Source organism: Sus scrofa, chromosome X (assembly GCF_054392235.1).
Source record: "Sus scrofa isolate SSC_HxYL_T2T_F1_AM1 chromosome X, Sscrofa_HxYL_maternal_Yorkshire_Landrace_v2.0, whole genome shotgun sequence".
Lineage (NCBI taxonomy): Eukaryota > Metazoa > Chordata > Mammalia > Artiodactyla > Suidae > Sus > Sus scrofa.
In genome coordinates, this window is record NC_139401.1 from 12,704,416 (window position 1) to 12,720,500 (window position 16,085).

Sequence of the window (16,085 nt, forward strand, 5' to 3'; positions counted from 1 at the left end):
ATTTTAGGCCAATTGGAAGGGAAGGGTTGAGGGGAAAGGCTGAGTGGCTAATTGATAAGGACCTTTCTCAGGGAATTAGATCTGAAAACCAACAGAAAGATCTGCTTTCGAGTTAGGATTTGCTGTGAGTCATTATACAGTCAAAAGAACAGAGAAGGGCTATATCTACCAGAACTTTGAATTGAGAATTTCGAGAGGGCTCCTGACCAAAGTTTCAGAGATCTTTTTCTCTTTGTAATGTAAAATATCCAGGAAGTTGAAAAACCCCAACTCTTTGAAAGCATGAGCTTTTGTGTATTCTTTCTTTCTCCAGTTTGTTTCATCTTTATAACCAACTCCTTTTAATTTCCTGAGAGGTGGATATCTTTTTTACTGTATAAATCTACTTCCTGACTTGAGCCTTCTGTTACTTTTAATTTCGCTTTTTACCTCCTTGATGGAGATTATCCCCTCATGAATTTTTTAAAACTTGTGTGTCTTTAAGAGTTAAAGTGGAGCTTTCCCAAAATCTAATGTGGTGAGTGCAGTATTATGTGATGTAACTTGATTAAACTACATAATGGAAATCAAGACCAAAGAATGAGATGCAGCCACAAAGGATGTGTATGTAAATGACATTAAAGCTACTATAGGGTTCAAATTTGGTGAAAATTTGTAGAATTCAGGATAAAACCCAAGACATTAACACTTAACTCTCTGTATTAGAAAGCTGAAAGTGTTTATTTGATCGGCTAATTACTGGTTGCCTTCTATTAATTAGGCGTGGAAAAATGTGTAAATCTAAGACACACTCTATAAGAAGTTTAGAGTGAAGAGGAAGGAAATAACCGAATCAGTTCCACCAGGGGTAATAAGGGCAGTAATATAAGAGAACTCAGGGTACCTTTGAAATACAAAAGATCAGCATTAAAACCAGCTGGGAGTTATTGTCCCCTGGGGAAAAAAAAGGCCCAGTGTCAGAGTTGTGAGTTAAGTTTTCTTTGGGGCAAAATGAGGACTCTAGCCCGGGAGGCAGCATTTCAGAGAGTTCTGAGAAATTGCTCCAAAGAGGCAGGGTCAAGGTCAGTATATATACAGGATTTTGGTGAAGGGGGAGGTACATGCACCCGAGCACACATTTTGCAGAAGGTCACTGCTAGTCTTGGTGAAGGTTTCTGCGAGTCATGAGGAGCAGATGTCACCAGAAAGGATTTTGGTTCTTTTCTAAGTATGAGGAGACATTAAGAATTGGGCTCATAACATCTTCTGAAAGTATCTAACTACCCGAAGACCTGTTCTGCCAGTTTTCCCAAAACACTGGGTGCCTCACTCCTGATCTCTACCCTGAGCTCCTTTTAGCAGGTGCTGAAGATCAGCTGCTGCAGAGGCTCGTGATTCAATCCTTATAGAGGCAGGTGGCAAGTGCCAGTCTTCAGTTGGCATTATCAAGTAGCCTTCCTGGAGAAGGTGGGTCTAAGCTGTCTTAAGGTGTGCTTGGCAAACTTAAGGGCACCTAAGGATTACCTGGAGACTTTGTCAAAAATATGCATTTCTAGACTCTTCCTCCCAGAGCTTCTAAATCAGTTTTGGGAGTGAGGCTGAGGTTTCTGGTCAGTGGCCTGCTGGGCTGTGAGGGATACATAGAAGTTATCCAGTCATACTCAAGGTGATAGTCCACAGAGATGCTCAGAACATAAAAATCTCCATTTCGAGTGAGCACTAGTTGCTTTGGGAGAATCTGGGGTTATGAATATTGAGTGCTCATGGTTTATGTGTGTTTTATGACTTTAAAAAAAAAACTTGGTAGTCGACTTTTGAGGCCTGTGTATCTCTCTCCATGCTGAATGTGGTGGCAGTCCACTTAAGAGACAAGTGACTGGGGACGGCATGAGCAGAGAGGGACACTAATTAGTGACAGGACTAACGCTGCGAAAGCAATGGCATCTGCTACAGTTGCTAAATATAATTGCTAGAGAAAAGTTTATAAATATTCATTTAAATGTATTTCTCAAAGGCTCATGTTTGGAATCACAGCTGCTGGGTTGCCTAAAGAAACACAAATGCACCACAATTAGTGCATTCTTAAAGGAAGAAAAAAAAGCTTTATCTTTAACATGCAGGCATTTGAGTAAATACCATGGCTCAGCCATTTCTCTAGCTAACATTTTGCGTGTCCTATTTATTAGATGGTGTGACTACTTATACTTTAGACATTCAGTAGTTTCTCTGATTATGGCTTTCTCAATTTAACAGTTATAAATTTAACTTGTGTCGAGTGACTAATATACTATTTAATGTCTTGTGTGATTAAGTTTTGAGTTTGCTTCCCAGAAAGTTTGGCTAAAGACTGTTAAAATGAATTTAATTTTATTTCAAGCAGAAATCTGGAAAACCCATTTCATTTTAATATTGCAAACAAAGGGGGTTTTTTGGCTAAAGAAGATTGGGGGGGTGGTTAATCTTCCATTTTGTTGTTTTGAGAAAAACATAGTAATAATTATTTATTGACTTAGTTGAGCCAGTATTTCTCCAAATATGTACTAAATGACAGCCTTCTGGTGACAGTCTCCAATTGGAGGGGAGGAAAAATTCTTTCTCCTTTTATCCTCCCAGGTTCTCTCACCGGGGCCCTGAAAACAGGACTGAGAAAAGACAGATTAACAACAGAAAAGGGCACGCATTTATTTAACCCAAGTTTTATGAGCACCTTTATAAGTGTCATGAGAGCCTTCATAAGGAAATGAAGACTCAAAGCAACAGTTAAGCCTAAGCGTTTTTATCGTTGTCCCCCCTCATGAGCGGTTTCACTTTCCATGCCTTCAGGTACCCGTGGTCAGCCAAGGCCTGAAAATATTAAATGGAAAATTCCAGAAATAAACAATTCCTACCTTCTAAAGTGCGCACCATTCTGAATCACATGATGAAATCTCACGATATCAGCCCTGCGTTGTGGGATGCAAGTCCCGCCCAGAAGTCAGTCACTGCAGTCGCTGTCACAGTGTTGTAGTCTAGAGACCCTGGTGTTACTTAATCCTGTCCCCAAAGTGCCAGAGGAGTGATGCTGGTGACTCAGGAACACCAGAGAGAAGCCCTACGTGAAAAGGTGAAAGTTCTCGACTCAGTCAGTCAGGGAAAAAAAAAAAAAAAAAAAAATCAGATACCGAGATGGCTAAGACCTATGGTAAGAACACATATTCCTTCGTGACATTGTGAAGCAGGGAAAAGAAGTCTGTGCTAGTTTTGCTGTCGCACCTCAAACTGCAAAAGATGTGGCCACACTGCATGATAAGTGCTTAGTTAGGATGGAAAAGGTATTAAACTTGTACCATAAGGTATAGAGACAAAGAAAGACCACATTCAAATTATTTTTATGACAATGTATTTTTATAAATTTCTGTGTTATTGTTTGTCTCTTTCTGTGCCTAATTTATAAATTAAACTTTATTATAACTATGTATGTACAGGAAAGACCATAGTATATAAAAGGTTCTGTACTCCCTGCAGTATCAGGCGTCTCCCGGGGGTCTTTGATGATGTTCCCCATGGTAAAGGGGGAGGACTAGTGTGCTAGGTTTGCTGAGAGTAGAAAGTCATGATAGGATGAAAGAGTATGAGCTAAGGGTAGTCAGCTGAGGGGCACCCGGCAAGGACTCTGTTCAGATCCCCTCCAGCATCCCTCTGTCTGCAGAGACCAGGATGCTCCTTTCCTCGGGTTTGGGGACAGCGCCTCTCCCTTGAGGGTCTTCTGACCTGCCTCAGGGGAGAAGGGGGAGGGGCTAGAGGGTCTTTCTTGCACCTGCTGCTTCCCAAATTCCTTTAGCTTAAAATATCCAATATCCAAGGTACCCTATATCAGGTAGTGTGTTCTGAATCCCAGCACTGCATCTCACATGGAGATGAACTCTGGATTTGTGGGCAAGAACATAGGAAAGACTACAAGGCAGTGAGCAGCTTGGGAAAACCAGCTGGTGATCCCTCGGGGATTTGTAGGTGTCTGTGAATATGACGGACAGGGCGTGGGTTGATAACATGCGAATTCTCAGGGGTAAAGTGAAGCAAGTCACCTCAGAGGCCCGACCAAGGCCTGCGGCAGAATTCACGATGGGCAGATGAGAATGAGACTCGGGCACCGGCAGACCCAGTGTCCTCACGCGCGCTTGATACTCACCCAAGATTTGGCCAAAGAGTGCGTGTGCCTGTGGAGTGGTTCGCAGTGAAGGTAGTTTTGCCCCTCAGGGAATACTTAGCAATGTCTGGGGACATTTTTGATTGTCACAGAATCAGGAGGCGGGGGAGGAACAGTTGGCATCTATTGGATCTAGGCATCTAGGGCTGCTGCTCAACATCCTACATTGCACAGGACAGCCCCCGCCACAAAGAATTATCTGGCCCCAAATGTCAACCGCGCTGAGGGCGAAATACCATTCTCCTTAGCCAAGGGTCTATCAGGGGACAAAGGTGGTGCTGAAGGTCAGCACAGACCTCAAATGACAAATGAGGTTTAGTAAACTGGGTGAATTTTAAAAATGTAATTCATTTAATGACTCTACAAGGTAGGCACCATTACCGTACATTCCTATTTATAAAGGAGAAACCTTGGCACAGAGAATTTAAGTAACTCACCCAAAGTAACACAACAGCTAGAGGGTGGTGCTTTTGTATACATTCAGATGTATAGAATTTGACTCCTATATAAACACTGATAAAGTAGGGAGAGAAAGCTTTCTGGGAAGCAAGAAACAGCCCCTGTCTCGCCCCACTCCCCCGGGATATCCCGGCCAGGCTTGGTGAGCCTGAGGGACAGGTGTACCTGCTAAGGCATTCAGTGTCTGTGGGCCATCTAAACTGGGTGAATTGGTATAATTTGTGTTCATCACTAGATTTCTTAAAGAGCAGCATCTTAGGTAGTAATTGCATGATCTAAATTCTGGAGAGAGAGAAAATTTAAAATGTTCTCAACCATTGTGTGTTCAAGATGATATAACCAGAATAGGTTTTGTTAAACTCAATTGAAAACTCAATTATAGTCGTTATTTTTAATCAAACGTAATGAGTTTCGTTGATTTTTTTTTTCACATTTTCCTTTTCTTCTCATTATTTTAGATCCACTTCTGAAATGCATTCCTTCACAAGGGTACCCAGGTAAATCCAGTGTGTGGTGTGCTTGCTTTCGGCATTCCGAGTACGATAAAAATCCTCCAGGGTTCTATGGCATTCTTTTTTGCGTTACAAAGGTCAGTTTAAAGTCAGGAATCTAACTGCTAGAAAGTGCTGATCACACTTTCTGATTTGCAAGTACAAGTCCTTTCTTGTTAACGGGGATCCTCATTGAAAATGGCATGCACGCTTTAGCATTTTTTAATGTTACTAAAATCATTAAAATTTATATTCAATGAAGAATGTTTAGTTCTGATTTAATGAACTTCCTCTTGCCATTTTAAGATCCGAATATAGAAGCCTTTTGAATTTTAAGGTCGTCAATGACTGCGTAAATTGGATTGAAAGTAAATGGCAAAAACATATAGACATTGTCACTGATACGAAACATATTTCCTGTATGCTGTTCTAATAAGAACATAGGGGAAAGTATCCAGAGTGTTGAGATGAAATGGCGAATGACTTGAAAATTATCATTTTCAGGTCTCTTATGACTGTCTTTTCTGGAAAAAAATCTGGGTTATTTGGGATGAGAATGCGGTAACTCTGTTGGGTTAATTACCAGGTGTGGAAGTAAGTTTCCCCAAAGCATAAACTACCTTGTTAGAGCAGAGGCCAAATGAGAGCTGGCTTTCATTTCTCGGCCCTGACTGACGAATGTGGTGGCTGCCTTAGAGTCCTATAGGCTGAGGAGCTTTCTGGTTGATGGACACCGTTGGCCCCTGGCGTAGAGAGCGGTGCTGGTGTACTTGGTGTGTAGGGACCATTCTTCCCCACAAGCTCTACCTTCTGGAGCGCTGGGCTCCAAAGCCGAGGGTGCAATGTGTTGATCCAGAAGGAGAGCTTGGTATTTGTTGTTTATCTTAAGCAAATTAAACTTTTGTGCCATTTGATAATACCGAGTGATGTTGGAATGCTCCTTTGGGTCCATAGCGTGTGATCACATTTCATGTGTGATCGTGTGTCTAGAGGAATCTGTGAAAATGTTACAACATGGAGGGGTTGTCATCAGTACGCTTGCTCTTTTTTTCTTTTCCTTTTTGGCTGTCAGTGCTCTGCAACATGTTTTTGGGGACATCTTGTAAGATATCAGTACTGTGCCCAATTTAATTTTTTAAAATTTATTTTATTGAAGTATAGCTGATTTACAGTGTGTTGAGTTCTGATATGCAGGAAAATGACTCAGTTATAGACATATATTCTTTTTCAGATCCTTGTCTGTTATAGGTTATTACAAGATATTGAATATAGTTCCCTGTGCTACACAGTAGACCTTGTTGTTTTATCTTTTCTATATATAATAGTTTGCATCTGCTAACCCCAGAGTCCCAATCCAGTCCCCCCACCTCCTTGGCAACCACAAGTCTGTTCTTTATGTCTATGAATCTGTTTCGTTTCATAAATAAGTTCATTTGGGTCGTATTTTCGATTGCACCTATAAGTGACATCATGCGGTATTTGTCTTTGCCTGACTTAGTTTCCTTACGTGTGATAATCTTTAGGTCCATTCGTCTTGCTGCAAATTGTGCCTGGTTTAATTAAAACATACCTTTAAATCGGAGGCTCTTTCTTGTCCTTGGTAATGAGATAGGACATGGCTGTGGAAATCTTTTAATGTCTGCAGAGGCTTACTCCTTATCTCATGGCAAAACACCTCTTAAAGGTGTTGTCAGAATTTAAAATGTTCAAAAAGCTCTACTAGATGTTCTTTTTATTTTACAAAAATCCTTTTCAGATGTGGACCAGAGGGTATTAGTAGTAAACTAATAGATCTTTTTGAGACATAAACATTTTGTCTGTTATTTCAGAGTGAAAATTTAAACATTGAACAAGCAGTTCACTGCTTTTCCAGAGAGATAGGTTTTAAAATTCTGAACCATTTTACAAATGGGTTCTTAGCAGTGTTTCCATTGTTACATATTCTTAAGTATATTGTTATTAAAAATGATGAGTGTTACCTATCAACACTCATAGCTGAAAGCTTTAAATTCTTAGAAACAGAATTTTCGAACCTGCTTAAATAGCTTCCAGATTTAAGGTTTTAGTGGGCCCTGAACTCACGTTTTAAAAATGTGAAAATTAATACGTTTCAATTCGTTTCCAGGACAACTGATTGTTGCCATGGAGGGTGGACAATTACTGTAAGAGGCTCAACAAAATGACTGCCTAGTTGGTGGGTGTGGGTTGAAAATGGAGATTCATGAGTTAGAAAACCCAGCCAGTCAACCTTTGGGTTAGCATATCCTGGTCAAGTTTCTCTTTCAGTTCGAGCATCACTGATCCCAGTTTAGCAATGAACTTGGAGCCAGACCTTCAGATTGCTGTATCATAGTGTGTGAAACCAAGATTTTCAAAATTAATTAAGCATATTAAAACAAATTGATCTCCATAAAAAAGTATTAACAGGAATGGTTCCACAGGAACATACTCTGTACTAGTCATAAAGCAGACACACAATGAACGATACATTTATTTGTCCATCAAAAATGTTCGTTTGTATGTTTTATGATGTATGTAACATACTAGCGCCATGAGGCGTGGAGATAATCGGAGCCCAGTCAGGGGTCAGCAGAGGAGGGCTCAGGTGCCCAGGCTGGCCCCACAGCCGTTTACATATTCTCTGAGGCTGATTTTATGTCACAGGAAGGCAACAATGAAAAAGAGTGTGCTGCCCTGTCTTCATTCAGGTAATAGCTTTGGGGATGCCTCACAGCGCTGGTTCTCAGATGCAGCTGTGCATTGTGATAATGTTGAGAGTTGTGTTAAAATACTAGAGAATCCTCTAGGGATTCTCATGTAACGAGCGTGGGGTGGGGCCAGGTGCAGCCACGGTTGAGAACCACTGGCTTAGGGTCCTGGACACTCCTGATGGGAGGTGAGTTTCTCTCTGCAGGCTGGAGCTTCCCCCCCCCCGCCCCAGTGTTACAGGAGCCTTTCTTATCTGCACACCTGGCTAAGTAATGCTGGAGGGGAGCTCTCCCCACATTTAGTGGGAAGAGGGCAGGCTTGGGAATAGCAGCCCATAGTCCAACGTTCAATTTCCTCAGGGTGGTGGCAAGAAGAAATGAGATCAGGGCTGTAAAGGTGCATTGATTGGAGAATCAATCATTTGGAGAGACTTCAGTGAAATGTAAAACCCAAGGGCTTCTATTGTTTCTGTTTTCAGTGCTTTCCTGGGCCCTCTGGTGCCTGTTTTTATCACTGAACAAAGAAAAGCTATTGGCAACAATCCTGGTAGTTATCTTCCATTCAGATGTCAATGGAAGAGGATCTGAAGTTCTAGAAGTTTGGCCATGGTGAATTTCTTGTCCTACATGGTTTTGGAACTAAGGATTATTTCAGTAATAATCCTATTTCTGAATGCTTGCCACATAATGTTATTTTGCACTTCTGTGCACGGCTGTCATTGTAAACACTGTTTATAGAACCCTTATCAGCATTTGCCTCTGGAATTTATAAAGCATTTAGGATAATTTGCTGTGAAACCACTGGTGTTTTTTTAGCTTAATAGAGTCGCACATATGGAGTATTTGGAAGATAGCAGTTTACATCCTATAAAATGGCTTGCGAGTCTAAAGCACTTTTATCTTAGCCATTTAAAATGATTGATTAGTTAATTCACACAGCCAGGTACTGTTCTCATTTTACGAATGAGGGGAATGAGGCAAAAAGAGGACAGGGGACTTCTTCAAGGCCATGCAGCAAGGGAGGAACATTTGAGGACCGGATCCAGGCTGAACTTTCCCATTCGCTGCTCCCCGCCCCCCACCACTGGAAGGCGGTAATGATGCCCCCTGCATCTCCATCCTCCCAGAATGCACAGCACCCCCAGCAGATGCTTGTAGTAAAACCCAGGACCAAATCACTGCTTCTGCCTTGAGGCAAACTTCCTCCAACTTTATTATTATATTTTGCTTGGAATGGTATAAACGCAAATAGATCCACTGAGAAACAGACGTTTTGCTTTTTAAAATTAAACCAGGACTCCAGGTAGGTAGTAGTGTGTTTTCTAAATGGAATGATTTACCTTGTGATTCTGCTCTTTGTTTCATTTAGAAGGCTTTTTAAAAGAGGTGCTGCGACACCTGGATTAGCCAGAAGATAAGGAAAATCGAAATGTACCCAGCTTAATGGTACCTGGAAAGAATAAAACAGTGAAAAAAATCCTTGTTAGGAGTTTATTAAAAATTTTAATTTCCAGACTAAGTACCAACAGAGACCCTCTTTCCGTACAATGTAATCATGTTTAATATTCATGGCAATGACCCTGAGGGGAGCCAAGGCACTCAATTATCAAACAAGATTCACTTCTCTCTGTATACTTTTTAAGGCCGCAGAATGAACATTTTAAATGATCACAAATGTTCCCTAACCATGGCTCAGCCGTGTTTATTCACCCAGAACTTCAGTTAATTGAGTTTATTGTTTTGATGCTCTAACCGTCAGCATCTCTTAACTATAAGCATTTAGTACCTCAAGCAAAACTTTGCGACAGTAAATGTGTCAAGCGGCACACATTCCAGAGAACATATTTTTGTAAAATAAGACCTTTTTGACCACTTCTAGGATGCCTAAGAGTTTCCATAGCAGAGCCTACCTGTCCGAAGAAGTGAACTGTACAATTTGTAAATTACAAACTTCATGGATAGAAATATACATCGATGTGATTTAGGGCTGTACGATTCCTTGCTCTCTGTCTTCAGGAGGCTGACTCTCTGGTTGGGGCAATCTGGTGAGAAGCAGAGAATCAGCTAAGTCCAGATGTGGTTAAAGCTGTGAACAAGCCCCAGGCAACCCCTTAGCAGTAGAGCTGCGAGGCTGACCTTCCCCACTTGCGTAAATTTAAGCTGTGTGCAAACAGTGAGCCCAAATGATGATTATACTTTGCTTGGAACGGGGCACGTTATAACCGGGCAGTCATAATTCATGGCCCAGCATGTTTGCCATGGTCCCCTTGCCCCTCAGTTGCAGAGGGGAGGGGGGGGCCTTGAGTAGATGCTGAGCGCACTGTGTGATTGTGTCCCAGCTTAGAAACACCAATCTTCAGGAACTCCCAACTTAGAACTGCTAGCAGACCCGCTTCGCATCCCTTCCAAGAGAGACTGTCTTTGTGCTGATGGGCTGAAGTGAGAGTAAGCAGCTCTTCTCTAGGCAGGGAGGGACTCTCAGGTCCTTTCTTGTCTCAGAGGGCAGAGGAGATGAGGATGAGGGAGCGCTCCTTTTATCCTCCTGGTCAGGAAACAAACCTCTGACCCAGGGCTTCGCAGTCTCTAGCTTCCAAGCGTGGTTGCCATCGCAACATCCCTGGACACCGCGCTCAGTGCCCCGGACTCGGAAGACACGCGGGAGCCATGCGAATTATCTTCCATCATCGAAATGAGGTGACGTGATACAAAATGAATGAAGGCTGTCCAGGGCCTGGGTCCGGACTTTAGACATGATACCTGAAGTGAGCAGATTGCAGGCATAACTCGGGGAGGGCATCTTGAAAGAGGATAGTGTGAGGTGGCCAGTAGCGCTTGGTGTGTTCAGATGTGATGGGAAGCCTGCGGCTGCCTATGAGCACATAAGGGACCTTCTCTATTTTTAAGGCCTGTGGAGGGTCCGTCTATCAGTATCGCTGGGCACAAGCAGAAGTTCAAAATCATGACCCAGAGTGAGACAGAAAATGTTAGAGGGCCTCCTTTGTAGTGGTGCGAGTCTTGCTTCATGAAACTTTGGTTTGTCTGTATTTTGTTAATATTGTGTTGCACACTTTCTGATCTTGTGACATCTCAAATCAGGATGGATCTCAGAATCAGTGGCATCTAAGATTTGATGAATTACGGTATAAATGTTTTATATAAACAGGAAGTCGGTTGCTAAGCAATATTTATTTCTAACTGTGAGTCACAGTCAACATTTTAAGTCCAGAGCCCTAGTTAGTGGTAACAGGTATAGGGCAGCCTGGGGGTAGAATAGAAAGCAGAACTGGATACCTCCATTCTTGGGGGGCAGGATTCAGAGGAGATAGAAGAAGCCTGGGCTCTCGAAGCAAATACTGCTGTCACCCAGGGCCACCTCGATCAGATGAGCGTGATTAAGTCAGCAAATCCCATCACCGGTGGGGAGCGTGCCAGTGGACAGAGGGAGTGTGGAAATGACAAGGCTTGGGGCTCTTTGAAGCACTGCGTCCAAGTTGGAGAACCAACAGGAGTAAAGATTCAGCCTTTGGTGGCTCATGGATAATAGGATGGTTACTAAGGCGAGGTCTGTGCTAGAAAGAACCAGGCCTGAGCCCCCTTAGAAAGCCTGGGGCAGCCAGGCTGTGACACCGTGAAGGCCCCTCCAAGAGGGAGAGAAGGAGGCTACTCTTACTGGGGTCACTTCTTTGACCCCCTTCTCAACCGGACCCAACATGTGGTTTGCTCACTGCTGCTTCTTTGTGTTGGAGTCTTCGTGGCCTCTTCAGAGGGATCACTTTTGGGGAATAATATGCTCAGGGAGCCATCTCGCCTGACTCTACCTTTGAGCGTCTACGTCTTGGGGCCTGGACCCCTGGGACTAAATGGAAGCCAGGCCAAGGCTTTTCTAACAACAAGGGCAACCGTACTCCCGCTGTGTGGGGTTGGACTTAGGTCAATCCAGTCTGTATACATCTGACTTCAGTTCCTTTAAGAGCAAATTTGAGCCTCTAGGGGAAGATCAGTTGGTTTAAATAAGAGGAGGGAAGCCTTGGCTGGAATCCTGGTGTAGCTTCCATCATCTCCTGTCTGGAGAGATGGCAATAACAGATGGGTGTGCAAGTGCCCATAGGTGGATTGAGCCAGCAAAGCGAAGGAAGAATCTACATGTCTTACCTTTGCTTTTTTACCCCTCTGCAAGTTCTTTTAGGCAAAACCCTACCTTCCTTTCTCCCAGGCAGACAGAAAGAGAAAAAAAGATCTCTCTTGGGTTTAAGGCTGAGCGGCAGCCTTGCTTGCACTTAACTTCATCTTTGCAGCCTGATGGTGTGTAATCCAAGTTGTGCGACCTTTTCCCAAGGAACTGAATTTAGTCATTACGTAATATTTGCCAATGCGTACTTCGAAATATGCCCTTTGTTAATTGCCAGATTATGTCTAATGTTAATCAGGTCATTGAAAGAGACCCAGGCCCAGGAAACTAACCTGTGATCATTTGTTCTTCACCTAATTCTCTGTTCAGACCATAGCTTCTGTCCTTAAATGTGGGCCTTACAACATCAGAAGGCACTTCTTGAACTTGACAAAGTGACATGTTTTGTTTGTGTTTGTTAATTGTTCTCAAGGATAACAGTTGATCTCTAAGCATAATTTTAGTGCATTATGAAGAGAAACTGCCGTTTTCATGCATTATGAAACAGAAACTGCCAGTTAACTAACAGCAGTTTCAAAATAAACATGTCACAGTGAAGTTTTCTTGTTATTCTGGCTTATCAATAATAAACTGAGTGCTTTGTGTTCTCAAATAGTGAGTTTCCAGATTACTTTGCCTCTCTTTTTACTGACCTGAGTCTGTGTTCGTAAAAAGGTATGTTGATGCATGCAAATTAATTACTTTATCCTTGCTCAGTATGTTTAGAAAGCAATTGCTATTATTAATGAATTTTCTAATTAAGATAATGGGGGTAGAGGTTTTTTTTTTTTTCTTTTTTTTTTTCCGTAAGAGACTCGTGCCAAGCACTATGGTCTTTTAATATTTGCATGACAAGGAAAGTTCTACAGATTCAACACACTTCTTTGAGGACAGCAGACAATTTTGTTTGATGCTTTGTCAAAGCTGTCAGCCCTTTCATGTAATCTTCATCGGGTTGGTTTTTATTTCTATGATGTTTCCCTCTCCCCAAACACAAATGAAGACATGCCAGAAGAGGAAAGTATTTTAAATTAATCCAATCTGTTTTCCTCTTTTTATTCTGGAAAAAATATTATTTGTTGTAAAATATTATGCAATGGGCTTCATATCCTCTTTTGCTCTTTTTAAAATCTCAGGCTCATGTGTAATATCTTTTTTTTTTAAAAAAAAAAATGTCCAATGAATCCTGAAGACGTGGAGTGTGAATTTTCTAATTCTTGGGGACCGAACCCTGTCTACACTGAGTAACTCGATCTTAGAGGCAGTTTTGCCTTAGAAGGGAATGCTGACAGCCACCTTGGTGCATAGAAAGCCAACAATATTTGCTATCTGGCCTTTTATGGGAATTGTGATCCAGATGCCTTATTAGAGTTATTTGGGTTCTTAATTGGATTCACGGAAAGTGGTCCTTAATATTGAACGTGTGGCATTGAAGGCTCTGGAGTTGTAGCACTAACAGTGTCTGCCCTGCACACCCCATGGCCTCTGCCCCAACTCCTACGCCCAGCTTATATCACCGGAGCAGCCGCAGATAACACGAGGATGTGGCTATGTTGCACTAAAACATTTTAGGAAACTGTCTTTGGGCTGGATTTGGCCCACCAGTCGTTGGCCAACCTCTTCACATCCTCGGTATTCAAAGAAGGACCCCTGCTCTAGAAGCACCAGCTGCCCCTGGAGCTCCTTAGACATGCGGAATCTCCAGCTCCACCTTGGACCTGCTGAATCAGAATCTCCATTTTAACAAGATGCCCAGGAGAGTCCTGTGCTCTGTCAAGTTGAAAGAGCACTGGCCTAAGCTGCTCCTCGAAGAGAAGTAACAGGTAGCTCCTTGGAGGCTCTGAAATAGTTATGGTGACTGGCTCACCCCGAGGCTGCTGGCCCAGGAGGCAGGCTGTTTCAGTGCGGGCTTCGAAAGCCTTCAATCTGGAGATCTTTATCTGGGGTACCAGTAAACCCCACTTTCTGCCCTAGATGGCCGCCGCAGCTGGTTGATTCCGTTTCTTTAGGGAAAAAGCTCCCAGTTTCTTGTCCTGGAAAATATAGGCTATTGGGCACCTGTGCACGAGGGAGCCGCTGTGGTGAATTATTTCACATACTGAGGTTGATTCCTTCTGTGTTCTGGGCAGGGCCTGTGCCACCCAGTCCCGTACCTGGCACTTCTGAGCCTCTCACGTCGGCATTTTCCCAGTCAGGTTGATTTTCCCTCCACTGGAGATTCCTCTGACCATATTGAAGCTTCCCAGCCTCTGGGTGGACACTCAGGGGTGGGCCGCAGATGGACCAGGACAGGGCTTCTCAGCCTCAGCCCTGGGGGCAGTTGGGGACAGATCTTTCTTGGTCGTGGGGGTTGTTCTGCAAATCAGAAGATGTTTAGCAGCATTGCTGGCCTCTCTCAGTGCTAACAATCCCCACTTCCTACCCCCCTGTAGTTGTCACGGCCAAAAAGCTGTCTCCAGACATGGCTAACTGTGCTTTGAGGGACAAAACTGCCCTGGGCCGAGAACCACGGAGTCACAGGATTGTTGAGAAATCAATGCCTTCCTGGTGATTTCAGGGCAACGAAAGGCCCAGGACATTGGCCTCCAGCCTTGAACATTCTCCGTTATCCAGTGAGGCATGATAACGTTATTTTTCCATGCGAGTCAGGAAACGAAAGCTCGAGAAGCGCAGTAAAAGCCACAGCATCCCTCCCCTGCTTTTCCGGGCCCTGCCTCTCCATCAGCCTTTGATCCTCCCCAAGCTTGCCTTTTTGCACACACCTGCTGGTCCATCCTCTTTCCTGTGCTTTCTGCTAGAGCCAGGTCTTCTTCCTTTTTCTTCTTTCTATTCACTTTACATAAACTCAAGTGGGAGAAGAGATAAGCAGATATTGTCTGCCTGGCATTTTGAACAGAAATGTACTTCACAATGTCCTCTGTAGGAGGATACGCTGGACCGGAAAACAAATCGACTTTCATAGTTGAGGAATCTTCTTTCAAATTCGAATGTCCCCCTCGCTTGGTTGTCCATATGTGATCCACAGTATACTTGTAAAAGTCATCACCTGGAGTGCCCGTTGTGCTCAGTGGAAATGAACCCGACGAGTAACCATGAGGACGCAGGTTCGATCCCTGGCCTCGCCTGGTGGGTTAAGGATCTGGCCTTGCTGTGAGCTGCAGTGTAGGTCACAGACATGGCTGGGATCTGGTGTTGCTGTGGCTGTGGTGTAGGCTGGCCCCTACAGCTCTGATTCCACTCTTAGCCTGGGAAACCTCCATATGCTGCACCTGCGGCCCTAAAAAAGCAAAAAATAAAAAATTTTAAAAGTCCTTACCAAACACCTTAATTTTTGTAGCTGATTCCCCTGAATGGCTCATCACAAGTTAGGCGGTTAACATGCCTGTCCTTTGTGAGAAGAGATGTGGCATTTGCTGAGTTGTATGAGTAATGGTGACTTTCAAAAAAATCTTCCCAGTCTGATCAAACCAAATTCATTTATTCCTATAAAAATCACTTTATATTATGCTGTAATTAAAATATTAAGTTTTCAAATATTGAACTTTATTTTACATTGGGTTATTTCCTGCATGCTGTATGCAGCACACAAATTTACAGTTGATTCAATTGAGTGTAATGAGGTTGCCCGAGGGAGTAAGTCTGGGTCAGCCAGAGAATGAACTCTGTAATCCACCTCCTGAGATGAAAGTACTGTAGCAGATCTGATTTACAGTTTCATTGAGGTACCTTATCATTTTCCATCGAGACAAAGATTATATCTAGACCAGTGTTCCTGCTGTACGTATCACACCTTTGTGAATATTGTAGATTGATTACAAAATTGCTTCTGTTTCTCCATCTTTGTCTTTGTGGATGTAAGTTACACTGTGACTTTTCAGGTCCTCCCTTCAACAGTTGAAACCTGTTTCTCTTCCCCTAAGTCATTGTGCCTTGCTTTGGCCAATGGAACTCAAGTACGGTGATGGATGATGCACCTGTCTGAGCTTAGTATGCTTAAGAGGCTCTGCACACTCCTACTCCCTTTGTTGGTGAGCATTGCCCAGATCCCGTGAGCACAAGCCAGGGCTGGACTGCTGGAAGATGGTGGGCCCCAA

General features: G+C 43.1%; 1 protein-coding gene across 22 annotated transcripts in view; it reads left to right on the forward strand.

Moving 5' to 3' along the window:
• The window catches only part of FRMPD4 (FERM and PDZ domain containing 4), a 919,679-nt gene that overhangs the window by 530,112 nt on the left and 373,482 nt on the right, over window positions 1-16,085 (forward strand). For 5 of the 22 annotated variants that reach the window (XM_085007332.1, XM_085007343.1, XM_085007341.1 and 2 more), the window contains one exon: window positions 5,083-5,121. The exons of the other annotated variants lie outside the window; for them this stretch is intronic. In XM_085007332.1, the coding sequence (XP_084863458.1) occupies window positions 5,083-5,121 (39 nt within the window). The remainder of the gene's footprint in view (window positions 1-5,082; window positions 5,122-16,085) is intronic. 22 annotated transcript variants of the gene reach the window in all.